The 16275-nt window shown below is 39.4% G+C and overlaps 1 protein-coding gene across 1 annotated transcript; it reads left to right on the top strand.

Moving 5' to 3' along the window:
- The first annotated feature begins 291 nt into the window (after positions 1-291).
- Positions 292-14315, top strand: gnaz (guanine nucleotide binding protein (G protein), alpha z polypeptide). The gene is made up of 2 exons (XM_073477951.1): positions 292-1014; positions 13971-14315. Exons 1-2 carry the CDS (start codon positions 292-294, stop codon positions 14313-14315), a joined length of 1068 nt encoding a protein of 355 aa, XP_073334052.1.
- The last annotated feature ends 1960 nt before the right edge of the window (positions 14316-16275 follow it).

Genomic DNA, 16275 nt, shown 5'->3' with positions numbered 1-16275 from the left:
CAGTGCCAGGCGCTGTGTGGGCATCCCACAAGTCTGGGTTCTGCCCACACAGGACTCACAGACTGCACCTGAACAAAAAGAATGAAATACTCCTGAGTCACTCCTCAGTGTGGTGGCTCTCCTGTCTCTCGGGAAGTTTTGTCTGCCTCTCCCCCAGCAAGTCACGACCTTTAGTGAAAACCCCGTCCAACTCCTCCAACGACTCCTTTTTAGTGAACCCCTTCGTTCTAATTTGCTTTCACATCAAGCAGCAGCACGAGTTCCTTTGCGCTCACCACGTGGTGGAGGACCATGGGATGCCGTCAGAGCTCGGAGGAGAAGGAAGCGGCGCGGCGCTCGCGGCGAATCGACCGCCACTTGCGGTCAGAGAGTCAGCGACAGCGGCGTGAGATCAAGCTATTGTTGCTGGGCACCAGTAACTCGGGCAAGAGCACCATTGTCAAACAGATGAAGATCATCCACAGTGGAGGCTTCAATCTGGAGGCTTGCAAGGAGTACAAGCCCCTCATCCTGTACAATGCCATCGACTCACTCACCCGCATCATCCGTGCCCTCACCACCCTCAAGATCGACTTTCACAATCCTGATCGCGCCTATGACGCTGTGCAGCTCTTTGCCCTCACAGGGCCAGCTGAGAGCAAAGGGGAGATCACTCCAGAGCTGCTGGGGGTCATGAAACGTCTGTGGGCTGACTCAGGGGTCCAGGAGTGCTTTCAACGATCCAATGAGTACCACTTAGAGGACAACACTGCCTACTACCTGAATGACCTGGACCGCATCTCTGCAGCTGAGTATATCCCTACTGTAGAGGACATCCTGCGATCCCGCGACATGACCACTGGCATTGTGGAGAACAAGTTCACCTTCAAGGAGCTCACCTTCAAGATGGTAGATGTGGGTGGACAGCGTTCAGAGAGAAAGAAGTGGATCCACTGCTTCGAAGGCGTGACTGCAATCATTTTCTGTGTCGAGCTAAGTGGCTATGACCTCAAACTCTACGAGGACAACCAGACGGTAAGAGAAATCAGTTTTAAAGGGCCCACATTTTCATAGTGAATGTATGCATATGCACACATGTATGCACAAATATATGCTTGCACTCAGCAGCCACTGACTCAAAGACAAAAGTTCAACCTAATTAGCATAAATTATACAGATATTCTCTCTTATTAAAATTTTACACAATTGGTGAGAAGATATTTAACCTTGATTTCTCACCACGGGAATAGATAATTAGATGGCAAGAATAAAACTCTTATGTGCGACAGATAAAATGTGACTGATGATCTGATTTATTGCAATTATCTTGAATTATTAACGGACAGTCGCACAAGTAAATAATGAGAGAATAAGATGTTTTTCATTTAGTGAATAAAGGCAAAACTGCAAAACAAGTAATATTTCTATAAAATGGTTTAACCGTTCTGAGAATACAAGTCTGTTCTGCCGTGTCATTTCCTCTCTGTACATCCCCGTCTTCAAAACAACAACCATGCTGCGGTTACAGATAGAGGGATTACATTTTACTTTTGTTTCCATCATACACGTATTGTTTGCAACAACATGATATTGGCTATTAGAAGTTATGAAAGGGCTACTCCCAAAATTATTTTACGGAAACTGTATTTGATGATTGCTTCCAATTAACACAACAGCATTTTGGAACAACTTCGGTACAGAACAACGAGTAGATTACGTCCGCCTTTTTGTCATTTTAAATGACTCATGTTTACTTTGGTGGGAACAAATGCACAGTTCACCAACCTGCTCAACAGCTTATTATTTGAAGTAGGAAAACACGAGCCCACACAAACATGCAAGTGTTAATGTTTAATCTTTGGATCTTTAGTTCAAAAGGTCTATAGGTATAGTTGCAAATATTTAAAACTTTGATTAGAGGCTAAATAAAATCTCTCCCCAAAAGGTCAGAGGTTGCCTGAATGACCTATTCTTTGGGGAAGAAGGATACCTGATTTGCCACAAAAAGCCAGAAAGATGTTCATTGGGGGTGGGAATCTCTAGTTATGGGCTAAGGTTCGCTTATGAAATGATTATTGATGCATCTTGATGGATCAAAACTTTTGATTTCTATACGTAGTTTATTTTTCTCACTCTGTGACTACCTGCTGCTTTTAAAAAAAGAGTGTACTTGTAATGATCCACAAATTACTTCCAATATTTTTGCTCATGGTCAGCCATCCTCACCAAAACTCAAGAAGTAGTCTATTTTGAAACATAAACACAATGCACGTGTTTATGCACGTACCTTACGATTCACCATCCAGTTGATTCAGCTGTGAGCAACATAAAAACGACCAGCCTTTAAAAAATGTTACAGGCTATCACAACGTCTTTTCTGCATCGAGTCATAGTCTTTCAAGAGGAAATCGTGATGCATATGCGAATCCATTTCCTCCACCCTTGATATTCATTATGGCATAGACTGTTGATTGGATTTATTCTACTAATGGGCTGCTCTGCCAACCATATTTTCTTACTTTTATCAAATCTTCCTCCAGGTCATGTTTAAGACATAACTGCAGAGTGTAATTTCCTTAAAATCATCACAGGGCATCTTGAGCCACTTTACGCACCCTTTTTTAATTTTATTTCCATCCTAAATAAAATTACTACACACAAGAATTCATCTACAGTTTATTCGGTTTTGTTTAATGAACAGTTTGGAAAACCTTAACTGAACTTTATGGTCCATATCCGAATTTGTTGAGTGGACTGATTTTGTAGAAATGGGTGAAATGCATTCACTCTGCTTTCAAGTGGTAGCAAAGCTATTTTAAAACTGTCTCAATAAAGAGAGAGTCTTTTGTTTGTTATCTCCTCTACATGGTTGTGGACTTTGAACAATTTGTTATCCATAGCATATCCATTTTTCTTATCTGAGTGTTTTGGAATAGTTGGGTAGTTATTGCTTGTTTAGATAATGGCAGGCCAACAGTAGATACTATTGTACTTTTTTAGTCTTCAACAACTATGAGAGGTCAGCTATTTTTATTTTCTTCACAGGAATGATCACATTTTTTCCTAAAGAGGTTCCGGTATCTGTGTTAACCTTGATGTCTTTTTACAGTCTCGCCTAGAAATAACTCAAAGGAAACTTTGTCATTCCTGTAACTGAGCTGGCCTGATAATTCACGGGTTACCCGGATAAAACAGGGTGTACAGTGTGTCAGGTTGGAACATGAAATCAATTAGTTGTATAGGTTAAAAATAAAGTCTGAGAAGAAAAATGCAGTATGGTGTTAATTGAGTTCACAGAATAAAGTGTGAGGCTGTACCTGTGAGAATTAGCAGGTTGTGAAGGCACTGTGTAGCAATGGGAGTTCACAGGTGCTAGAAAAAACAACTTTTATTATTCTGAGATAGGAGAGGAAGATAGAAGCAATGGATCTAAAGCACCAGAAGGAAAGGTATCCTGAAATTAGAGCAACCACCCTTCTGCAGAGCCCACTGGGATGAATAAGATTTCTGCAGATACTGACATTTTCATGGTTGGATTGTGATGGAATTATTGGCTGCCTTTATAGTTCGATGTGTTTTACGTCATAAGCTTAAAAACCCTCTGAATGTACTAACAGGGGTCCTTCAGGTGGTTGATGTGCCGTGTGATTTACCGACATTAATGCTGGCTATGATTTTCCGTGCTCATTTGTTGCATGCTGCCTTAACAGATTTATTTGTTACCACTTCCTATTAAAGGGTAACTTCACCAGTTTTACACATTAAAGTGTGTTCACAGGTCTTAGGAATTACTACTGCATATGTGAAAAAGTAGTGTAAAGCCTTTTATGGCTCCAGAGGAAGGTGCATGTACTCTCATAAATCTTCTCCGGTGATGTCACTCAGTTGCATCGTGGGCAATGTAAGCCCAAGATTTTGAAAAGCAGTCCACTTATTATGACTAGTTTAAAAACAAATTATCAAAATAAATACATAAGAGCCAAAAATATTGCCATTTCTTTCCCACATAATCTTCTTCCTATCCAAAATCTGATTACATTACATACATACATTGCCTATATTACCCGCAAACCAATTTTGCTACTGGGCGACACCACTGAAAGTAGTTTATCAGATTACATGCAGCTTCCTCTGGAGCCACAAAAGGCTTTCTACTACTTTTTTCACATATGCAGTAGTAATATTCCAAGACCTGTCAAAACACTCTGTGATGTTTAAAATTGGTGGAGTTACCCTTTAACCATAATATCCACAGTAATCAACCAAATTAGTTCATACACATCTTGTAGACTTGGATGTATTTTAAAGTATTTCAGATATACTATTGTTGTCTGTATGTTGTTGCTACTGCTGGGGTGTGTTAGTTAGCAGAGTGCACATCCATAGTGTGGTTTTTTTTACTACAAATTAGCTGCTGTTCAAATGTAGTCAGTTATGTGAAGCTATATAATTGTCCATGCATTTTCTAAACCTGTCCATGCAGGTTGCGCGTCTCTCTTCTAGCCATGCCCAGTACCTCTGAGCCACATCAAATCGTTGTACTTGATTACTGATGAGAACATGCAACTGACAGAATAGCATGAATTAATCTAGTGACTGGCGAAGGCTAGCTTGTTCATTCCCATATATCTATATTAGCTGATATACAATGCAATACAATGTGTTTATCAAACACAAAATATGTGACAGAGGCAGGATAATTTATAGCTTAACAATAATCTTTAGTGGCTAAAATGACAGCAGAACACTGAATCAGTAAACTTCACTAGGACTTTAATAATTATAAATTACACAGGCTTCTTTTTCTTAATTATAATTCCTTTAAAAAAACAATATTGTCCAATGTTGGTTACCTTGGATAATATCTGCCAACCAATTTATCGGTCAGTCTCTACTTGTTAGCCACATTTAGTTTGAGCCATTTTATTGAGACTAGAGACCAAAGCAGAGAGTATACCATTTCTTAGCAATCACATTAGTCATCTGAGGTTTTGCACAAGGCACAGCAAGCATACAGATTACATAGGTTATGGCCCGGTGTACAGTATGTTGGTTAACTTGTACTTAACTTTTGTACGGTCTCTCTCCACTACACATTGTTAGAAAACCTCCACATTATTCAAACATGTAGCAGCACACTGTTTTGGGCTTTTGTATTAGCAATGGGATGAAATTAATCAGTGCAGATTCAACACCATATTGATGTAATTGTCAATACTCTGCAGGTGGTATTATAACAGATGCAACATCATTTTAATACCCCCATTTTCTTGTGCATATTTTACTTCAAGCATAAACACATTTATACACTATAATTAATTTATGAATAGAACATACTGTACTTACGGCAGAAATGTGTAGAAGTCTATCAGGCCACAGAGCTTGTTAAAGTATAACCAACAGAGATGATCTACTCACACATCATTTAAACTGAATGTCACACTGTGGATGGGGTGTGGTTTTACAGTTATGCAATCACACCATAAAGTGCTGAATAAATGCATAAATTTGAACCTGTATTGCACTGAGAGGCTTTACTAGCACACAAAAAGCATAATGGTGACCATACAGGACATCGAGCCACACCCTGAAATCTCTGCAGGCCCATCAGGCAGACAGTATAATGCAGCAGAAGCTACATGTCACATTCACTGTACACCTAATCTAAATGTTACCGGACTGAGTGCAGGTATGTCGCTGTGGTTCCTTCGACATCTACAGAAGGCCCCACTGTGAATTCCTGCATCTTGGAACTGCCCACTTCACTAACCACTGTCAGCTGACACAACACTGCTGACCTGGTCTTTACATGCTCAATACATCTGCAATTTATCTGTGTGCTTTATATGTCTTTGGTTACAAAAATGTGCTTGATACAACAGCTGAAGGGGAATAAACCAGCAGTGAATCCCTAGTTGGTTTCTGTTAAGTTGTGTTATGCATGAGTTATGATTAATGTTAGGTACTGCAAGGAATGAAGGTCAGTATAATGTGACGGTAAAGGAATGGGTCATTAAGCTGACCCTGATTCAAGTGCAAACAGAGATTTATACTGACAAGCTACTGTAATATACAAAATGTAAAAAAATTCAACAAAATACACATGATGCCTTAGAATGAACAAACCAATATACAATACCTTAAAAAAAATACTTCAAATATATCTGAAGGAGGTCCAAATGCCAAAGGAGAAAACAACATATTTCAATCTACCGGAAAATAGATACTGACAATTGACTACAGAGGAAAAAAGCTTCTGGTAAACAGCAGAATATCAGGCAGGCTGATCTCAGGGGAAATGTGTACATATTTCTAAGAAAATATGTTCCATCTGTCTGGTCGGCTTGCATTTTACAAAAAGACAACTGTGCAGATTTTTAGATAACAAAAACATGACCACATCCTTTGGCAAAAACAGCTTGAGCTAACGGTTTGACTAAATACCTGAACTTTGGGCTTTTGCATCATAATTTGCTTTAAAATGGCTCGGCAAAGATTTTGTATTTATTGCTTTTACAACTAACAAACTGCATTTAACAGATAGGGCAATATATAAAGACACTGTGGGGGTATGACTTACGTCCCATTTGAGCCTCAAGCAATGTTGAATACATTTGCAGTAAAGCTTTCAAGTAGCATATATATTGATTTCTAATTAATGGCTCTCTTACAATAACATTATCAAAATTTTAGAGCTTTTAATTTTAATCCCTGCATCAGTAATGTGTACTCTTTAACTCAATGAAAATGCTGACGTCTTGATTAAGAGACCAACATGAACCTGTCAGCATAAACATCTTGACCTTCTTTACCATAGCACTCACACATCTGAGTACAAGGTTCTTTTTAATCAATAAGCATTAAAAAGAGTTAATTAATCAATGTGAAATGAAACCTTTTGAGATTAGGTAATCATTTAACACAACAAAATTACTGATTCAGCTTTCTGGACCAGAGGTGACTCATCAATTTTAGTTCAAGTACATCTCTGACTCTTTTATTTCATAGTCTTAGTTGCGAGAACTGAAAAAAATAGTAGCATTATGCATGTTTGAACAGAGGCTCCATGAAATCTCTCTTATCTAACAGAAAACAACACACAAGGACGGATTATGGGAGTTTAATGGCACAGCCATTAGAGGCTGTGTGCTTGATGTTTGAGGAAGAATTCAGTCGCTCATTCGGCTGTCATTCAGAAGTTTTTCTGCAAATTTTTATGGTAATCACTGATCATTAGCTCCAGAAAACAGTCTACAAATGTATACAAAAGTGTTTCCGATGCTTTAAAGGTTCTCATTAGAGAAAAAGGTGTTTTATAATGACGCCTTGTTGTGCCCAGTGATCATCTTAGTGAATTTAACCCTCAATGCTTTATACAATGTCACACAAACAGAAAACAAACTTTGTCAGAACAAATCCACACGGTTCAGTTTCAGTGCACCAGCTCACACAAGACAGAAAATACACCAGAATAATTACAGTACAACATTTACCCATCAACCCATTCCCTGATGCATTTTCCCTGTCCCATCCCTGTCTTCATAATGAATCGGTTGCCATGGTTACCGTTGCTTAGCAACAGGCCAGTCAAATGCTCCTAATCCTGCACTGTTGACAGTGAGCTGTGACTAGGGAAGGGAGGATGAGAAGGGGAGAGGAGGGTGAGAGGAGGGGAGGGGGAACAAACAGCGGCGCTGGAGAGAATAGATACGAGGTGTATATGTGCATGCATGTATTGTGTACCTGCGTGAGCGTTTGTGGGTGCGTTATTAAGAATGTGCAGTGCAGGTTTATATGCACAGGCTGAGGCTGAGCAACTGCGGCGAATTCTGTGTGTATGTGAGGTGAAAATGAAAAGCCTCGTCCTGAGGTTAGTGGCTGTTTAATCTTGCGTTTGCAAAACATCAAGGCAGACACTGACTGCCGTGTCAGCGCTATTTCTATTGTTTCAATTATTATTTCATTAATCTCTCACAAGGGAATCAATTACCTGTCACATGAAGGACAACCAGAAAATTATTTATTGGTCTTTCATGTTCCTGTGTCAAATTTGTCAGGTGCCCTTTTTCTTTTCTAGCCGCAGCAATGACGACGTATGAACTGATCTGAATGTAAAATGACTTTTAAATCGCACAAACTGTCCCTCCAGAAACACAGAGGCAGGTGTCAGAACAGTGCCTCACAATGTATTCAGGGATATTTTCCTCACACAGCAACAGCATCTTAAGTGCCTAATGGGTTATCAAAGACATTACTATCATGTAATTGAATTGCTTTCTATAACATGATGCTGCTCTGAAATAGAGATTTCCAGGAAACAGAGGGAATGTTCAAGGACACGCCAAGGGAAAAAGTCATGCCATGATTGTTTTTGCAAATATTTAGATGGTCACGTACACTGGGTTTCAATGTTCGCCAATGTTCTGGCTATTGCTGTGATAGCAAAAACATATTCATCGTTTGTTTCCAGATCCAAGTTATCTTTAACGTTACTGAAAGTCATACCAGTATCTCACCTGGTAGAGAGCATACCACGTTTTGGGGCCTTACCGCAGCAGCTTCGGTTTGAAGTCTGAAGGTGCAGCTTCACACAACGATCCATGTTCAATGTCATATTAGGGTAGTTCACCTAAACTAGTCATACATCATACTCTTACAGAGTACAAAGAAATGAATATACAGCAGATACGAAACCCAAAAGACTGTGTTAGCTGACATGAAAGAGAAAACCATCTGAGTGGATAAACAAAAGCCTCCCTTCTTGTTTGGCAGTGACATTTTTAAACTGAACCTTAATGAATTACAAAGGGGTAGCTGCACACTTAAAGGGATAGTTCGGGTCTTTTGATATGGGGTTATATGAGGTACTTATCCCTAGTCAGTGTATTACCTGCAGTAGATGATGGTCAGCTCTCCCCCTGTGTGGAGAAGCAGCGTGAAGCATGGACATGGAAGCAAAGCATTGTACTGTTAAACGGCACTGACAGCAAGATGTATTTTAGCCACCTAAAAGAAGTCCCATCTAAAAAAATATGCTGTAATGCTTTACATTGCTGTCAGAGAGTCCTTTCCTTTAAGACTACATTCCCTCAACCGTACAGCATCTGTATTCATACGCACAAGCGCAGCTATGCCTGCCGTGCACTGTATTACGCTAATGTTTGGGTTGGTTTAAAGCACCTAAAATGTTCAAAATATAGCATACATTTAAATGGATATATATTTTTTAGCTGTGTCTTCTTTTAGGTGGCTAAAATACCTCTTGCTGTCAGTCCCATTAGCAGTACAATGCTCTGCTTCCCTGAACTTATTCTGCTTCTGCACACGGGGGGAGAGCTGACGGTCATCTACTGCAGGTAATACAGTGACTGGGGATAAGTACCTCATACACTTTAAGTAATTTGTATTTATGGGAAACAAAGCAATGAAACTGGGATGAACTTCCTCATTAATACTTAAGCTTAATTAAGGCCTGCGCCTCTGGACTATTCTGACAGGAGGCAGCGAGGGGGAAAGTAGAGTGTGTGTGTGCGTGTGTGTGTGTGTGTGCATGTGTGTGTGTGTGGGTACGTATATATATCTATACGTGTATGTGTGTTGTGTGTGTGCTTGCGTATCTGTGAATCAGTGGGTGTTTGAAGCAAAGGGAGGGGGTCTGCATGCTTTAGTGCTCCTGGATGTTGCTCTACCCCCTCCTCCCGCTCCCCCATTAAGAAACTCTTACTGTACGAGCACTGTAGTGAGACTCCCTGGGCTCAGCTGGCTGTCTCCTGCCATACTCTCTTAGCAGCTGGGCTCTTGTTTTGACACCCTGGAAAGACAAGGAGTGAGGTCAAACAGACTGACATGACTTTGTGTAGTGTATAAGGTTCCAGAGCCGGTCTTTGTCCCTGGGAACACATATCTATACAGAAAGGAGAGCTTATGTTTCAATCTGACCCGGTCGTAACATGTGAGAGAACAGGCAGAGAGGCAGACATATGTATGGAGAAAGAGTAGTTTTAACCCTTAAGTGCAAATTTTTATGCAATTTGTGTTGACCAAAACCTCATTTTATTTCCCTCTGCCTGTATTTCTTTTTCTTTTTTTTCATTTAAATGACTTACTGCTCAATTTTAAGCCTCCTCCATTGATAGTTTATACAGTTTAATCAATCATCTAGAAAAATGGCATTTGGGAGCTTTAGATTGGTTCCACTCCTGGAACTCACTGATAGATGTTTCTTAATAATATTTAGCTAAACCTCTGAGGCCCCCTACCTTGTGGCATCCCCCAAGGCTCAATACTCGGCCCCTTACTGCTCTCTATTGACATTCTTTCCTTGGGTCTTACTATCCACAAAAATAACATTAATCTTTCCTCCTGTGGAGACAATACTCCGCTTTATGTCCCCTTCAGACCCAATGATTCAGGCAACTTGGCAAATGTTTTATCTTGCCTCTCGGACATTTAGTGATTGACAAAACCTTAAACTAAATGATTCCAAGTCAGAAATCGTTGTTTCTTGCTCCTGCAAATATCATTACTGTTATCCAGTCAACCTCCCATTAACCTTTGCCTTCTACCTCAAAAAAGACATTTCCACCTCAAGCAGACCTTGGAAAGATCATTCATGTCTTTATTTCATCATGTCTAGATTATTGCAATGCCCTTTATTCTTGTCTTAGTCAGACAGCCAACTCTTGCCTTCAACTTGTTCCAAATGCAGCTGCTAGGCTTTAAATCAACTCCAAATTACAAGACCAGATTACTTTTCTCCTTGCCTCCTTTCACTAGTTTTAAAAATGTATTGCTTAGTTTTAAAGCTCTGCAGGGTCTTGGCCCCAACTATATTTCTAAGTTTCTTGGCTCCTATGAGCTGGTGCGTAACCTGAGAACCTCAGCTGGGACCCTTTTCACAGTTCCTAACTCCACTGTGTCGCTAAAGGTGACCAGGCTTTAAGAATAAGGGCCCCTCATTTATGAAACTTCCTACCAGAGAATCTTAGGTTAGCAACATCAGTGTCCTCTTTAAAAACTTGTGTGAATGGTGCAGCTTTATTTTATCCGATTGCACGATTCCTGTTTCATTAGTTTTTATCAGTTATCATATTTTTTTATCACTGCACTGTGTAACCCTGCTTGTAAAGCACTTTGTAAACATGTTTTGAAGGGTGCTTTATAAATGAAGTTATTATCATTACTTTTGTTGTTTAAACAATAGCTCATTCATTAGTAGAACAAGTCTTTTTGGAAAAATGTTTTCACAAGCAGTCTATTCAGTTAGTGGCATGCGGGCCACATCAAGCCCAGAAGCTATATGTATGCATACATACATACATATATATCTATATGTAAACCACATCTTAAGTGTATATATCTATGTACACACACGCTCATTGATGTAATACATAAACTCATACTGTCTACTTCATCACACTGCTTCTTTTTTATTCAAGTCTTTATCACTAACATTCTGGATTAAAAACATTTTTCCTCTGTCAAGTGAGCTATTGCATTTTCTTCCTTTTTTCCCTTTATTGCGCAGTACTGATAGGGCAATATGTATGGATTGGTATTGGGTATCACAAATCAACATTTTATTTTCATGTGACAGAGTTCTGATCACGCTTAGTAGCTTTTATAAACCTCTTCAAGAGCATTACTGAAAATATGTCTATGTCTCTCTAATTGTTTAATTTGCAATGAGTGTGTTGCAGTAATTAAAGAATCTAAAATGTATCTACTCCTACATAAAGCACAGAATAGTCTGTCTGTCTGTATGTCCGTCGCTTATCTCGACAACCATTCATCAAATTGACTTCACACTTGGCTTGACTTCACGCTTGGCACGTGTATTGCTGAGGACCCAATTAAGTCTAATGTCGAGTGTGAATTCTTTTTAGATGAGAAATGTTATAGAAATTATTAAGTAGCGGGGCGGCTTCAGGGCTTTGACTGGCTGAAAGCTATAATGGCACCCCACTCAGTTTAACCCCCAAGAATCAGATAGAACACACATACGACAAAAACATGGCAAAATAACACAGACACATATGACATTAATCTCACTGGGAAAGTTTCTGTCAGGCTTTAAATCATTTAATTTCTTTATTTGTTAAAGTCTCAATTCATACTTTTGTACATACACACACACTAATTTAATATAAAGAGGCAACTTTTATGGACACAAATAATACAATATGGTGACATAATCCTTATAACCTATTGTACATTTTAAGTTGTAAAACATTTTTGAGGCTACATTTTAAGGTTATATGAATCTTTGTGTTTCATAGCCTTTTCATCATTACCCAAAAATAGCGCACTTACACCACTGAACAATCAGGGTGTGCTTTGAATCTGCATTAGGATTGTCTAATCCTTTGCTATTCCCTCAATATCTTTTTTTCATGCTGTGCAGGTCTTGTGATTTGCTCAGAGCATCATGTTGTGTCTGTAACCTTTTAAACAGCAGTCTTCCATCTGACAGCCTCCCAGTCACAAGCTACTGGCCAGTCGCCACATGGCAGCCATGAACAGATCAACTCTCTTTTTCTTTCTTTTCTCTTAAACATTTAACAACACATGAGCTCAAATTGTATGTAAGCACAGGGACGCACACAGACAGATATTTCTTCTGTATTGAAACTATTATCTTTTACCGTCCTGCAAATTAAATGTTGAATTTCTATTTAAAATAATGCATTTTTGTAATGTCATGCCGTATTTGAAGTGGAGTCTAATGAAAAAAATGATAAACAAGTTACATAACATAAAAAAAACCCATTTTGAACAGTGGTACAGTGTTATGGGTTCTGGTTTGTTGCAGATACCAGCCACATATTTTAGACATCAGTGAGTTTTTTTACAAGGCTGATCACTGATCACAGTTTTTGACTTGGAGACCAAGATTGGTGGTAAAATAAGTTAGCAGCTGTTTCAGAGAAGAATGTGAGAGTTCAAACTCAGGTCTTCATCTGTCTGAGTCTCAAGTCTCTGTTGACAAAACAGAGGAAGCTGTACCTTTGGCTAGTCAAGTGGATATCTGGGACTTGTTCTGGATGGGTTTCAGTTCTCCTCTTATCTTGTCTTCATTTTCATTTGAACCAACCCTGTCTCCTAGAAATTATTTCTGTAAAGTACTAAATTGTTGTCACGATAAGGTTGTGAAATGAAATCGCTGCCTGGATTATGTTCGGACTCGACCCTTTGAGTGAAATAAGGTGATTGGGGGCCATATAAAGTTCAGTCATACCAGAATGCAGCATTTCCAATCTAAACTCCTGTCTGTACTTAGGTTTAAAGCCCCCCTCCAGCCAGTGTTTCTTCTTGTCTAACGTTCTTTCTCAGACAGAGAATGGGGGGCGTTATTAATAGTCATACGTAGTTATTACCATTGCAACCACACTGCCATTCTAGCAAAATCAACATCACTAGCATGGATTAGGGATAGCATCGATATTAGCATGGATAAGAAATAGCAAGAATATTAGCAGGGATAGTGATAGCTGTCACTCAAACAGAAGTTCTTCTTGTGTTTTGAGGAGCTGCAGAGTTTATTCATGGTCAAACTGTAACTTGTACTGTACTGTTACTGCCACTAGACAACTTCTCTGCTTTGAAGCTGTTTTTTTAAGGTAAACGTGTTACATACTGTTGCCTTAAGGTTACGGAAAGATCACGCCCTTTTTTAAAAAATTAAAAATCTTATGTCCAAGTCACATCTGACTTTTTATTTTTTAAAACAGACAATGATCTTTCCCTAACCTTAACTGCCAGTGCCCTAAACAGACCCAAAAAAGTGAATACTGTCATTGTTTTGTAAAACCTACTCTTGATTGTTGCGACATCGTGGTGTTGATTGTCTACATAATTAACAAGCTTCCTGCACACACCGCTCACCTGCTGTTATGACAATGGAATCATTGTATTTACGAGATTTTTCTTAGCTGTGAAATCCTTTTCTGATCTTCTTTCTTATTCCCCTTTCTCTCTTCACATTCGCACAGAGCCGCATGGCCGAGAGCTTGCGCCTGTTTGACTCCATCTGCAACAACAACTGGTTCACCAACACGTCGCTCATCCTCTTCCTCAACAAGAAGGACCTGTTGGCTGAGAAGATCAAACGCATTCCTCTGACAGTGTGCTTCCCTGACTACAAAGGTCAGAACACCTATGAGGAGGCAGCTGTCTATGTGCAACGGCAGTTTGAGGACCTCAACCGCAACAAGGAGACCAAGGAGATCTATTCGCACTTCACCTGTGCCACTGACACCAGCAACATCCAGTTTGTGTTCGACGCTGTCACGGACGTGATCATCCAGAACAATCTCAAGTACATTGGGCTGTGCTAGGACCTGAGGCTGGGTGGGGGGGTGGGGGGAGGGTGAAGCGGTCGGCCCACCATCAGGCTGGATAAACAAAAAGGCATGTCAGTCTGCCTGACAGTTTATCTCTTTGAGGAGGTGCAAAAGAGAACTGCAAATGAAATGAGGTTGAAGGATGGTCAGAGCTAGACGATACTGTAGATCCAAGTGTTTCAGTCGAAACAACAAAGCTGATGGGCCATGGTCAAGATGGGATTTTTACCCAATGTGTTTGCACTGAATATGAGTATGCAGAGACACCCAAACACACACATACACATGCACACACACATGCACACACACACATCCTTACGTTTGCTCACACACAAGATCCTTGGATCAACAGTCAAGCACTTGTCTGACAAGGCAACACTGGAAATTTTAGACAGCTACCCCTACCTGCCTGCCAAACCTGAGGTAGCAGGTCTGTACTGGTGGTTTTCGGTTACGTTTGTCTACTTTGTTTTATTTGCCAGAGTCAATTAATGCTGCTTTACAGGAAGAATTTTGACAGAATCAATGTTCTCTTTTTGGATTTTCACCCTAACAATGGTAACCAGTGAGTGCACCTGATGAGATGTGGGGAGAGCCTGTATTTCTGAGGAAAAAAAAAAATGTCAGTAGACATGATGTCACAGGGTTTCTGCCTAAAAGAGGAAACTGCCACAGTGTAAAGCTGAAGTGAAATATGTTTTCTACACACTATTTCTGTTTTGCCCCTTGGTCTACTATCTAATGTTGTTCTTTTTCCCTCTTTCTTTTATCTTTTTTGTGCTTTAAAAAAAAAAAAGAATATGTCTCTCAAACCTGCCTTTTATAGCAGGTCACTGACTTATAATACCCGGAGAATGTTATGCTCCGCAGAGTCAAAAGTATTCTTTATGATCATTCCAGTTTCCAGCAAGAGACAACAAAAACAGTGCCAAGATCAATTTGTAAATAAAACCAGATCCCATCCGTTACGTTAATATTTTGTTTTGTTTTGTTTTTATGGACAAATACATTAAAACATGCATGATTTTGTTACTTTGGGATACTAATATATTTTCTTTGGGATTATGTTCCTCTTTTCTTAGGTTTAAATAATATATTCCCAAAAATATATATAAAAGTCAAACACTGTGTACGATTGTACAGTTGTCAGAGAGGAATCTATTGAAAAGAGTTATATCAATATAATAATGGTGATTATAATGTTATGATTATGATGATGATAGAAAAGATGATGATGATGATGATGATGATGATGATGATGACAGTGGTGATGACGACTACAATGATAACAAGGAAAATCTCACTACATAGTTGAGCATGAGAGGAGAAAGTGGATCAAAGGAGAACAAGACTGTAGAAAAATATGAAAACGATGAAGCAAACCTTGAAAGTTCAATCTTCCTTGCATTATCTAAGTGGAAATTGTTAAACAGCCAGTCAGTATGATGTGTAAATATACTGTAAGGTACACTCTTTGTTCAAACAAATGAAAATAAAGGTTGAGCTGGGATACTGTAAGTGAGATAAAGAGAGAGCGAGAGAAAGAGAGGGAGGAAAAAGCCCACTCCACTCCTCCTCTTACCCTTTCTTTTCAGTTCAGAGGGTGATGTGCAAACAACTCAGCAAAGGGCTTCAGGCTTGACTTTACGGGATGTCCACCTCAACAAAAGACAAAACAATTAAAAAAGAAGTATAAAAAGGACAATAACTATGAATAAAACAACTTATGCAAATTTTCATGGTGTAGTAAATGTGTTTTTGGGTGGTGGTGGTTGTGTCAAAAGTGCTTTAAATGTGTTTGGGGGATGATGGCGCTCCATGCCACTATCGCTCATAATGATACGGCATCAAATGATATGCGGCATGGAATAGAACATACTGTCTGAAATCCTGTGTCCAAATCACGACATAGAAAGTGTTTTTGTCCTCGTCATACAATGTAGCCGCTGGGGCG

Source organism: Pagrus major, chromosome 12, assembly GCF_040436345.1.
Source record: "Pagrus major chromosome 12, Pma_NU_1.0".
NCBI lineage: Eukaryota > Metazoa > Chordata > Actinopteri > Spariformes > Sparidae > Pagrus > Pagrus major.
This window is presented reverse-complemented; position numbering and strand designations above follow the sequence as displayed.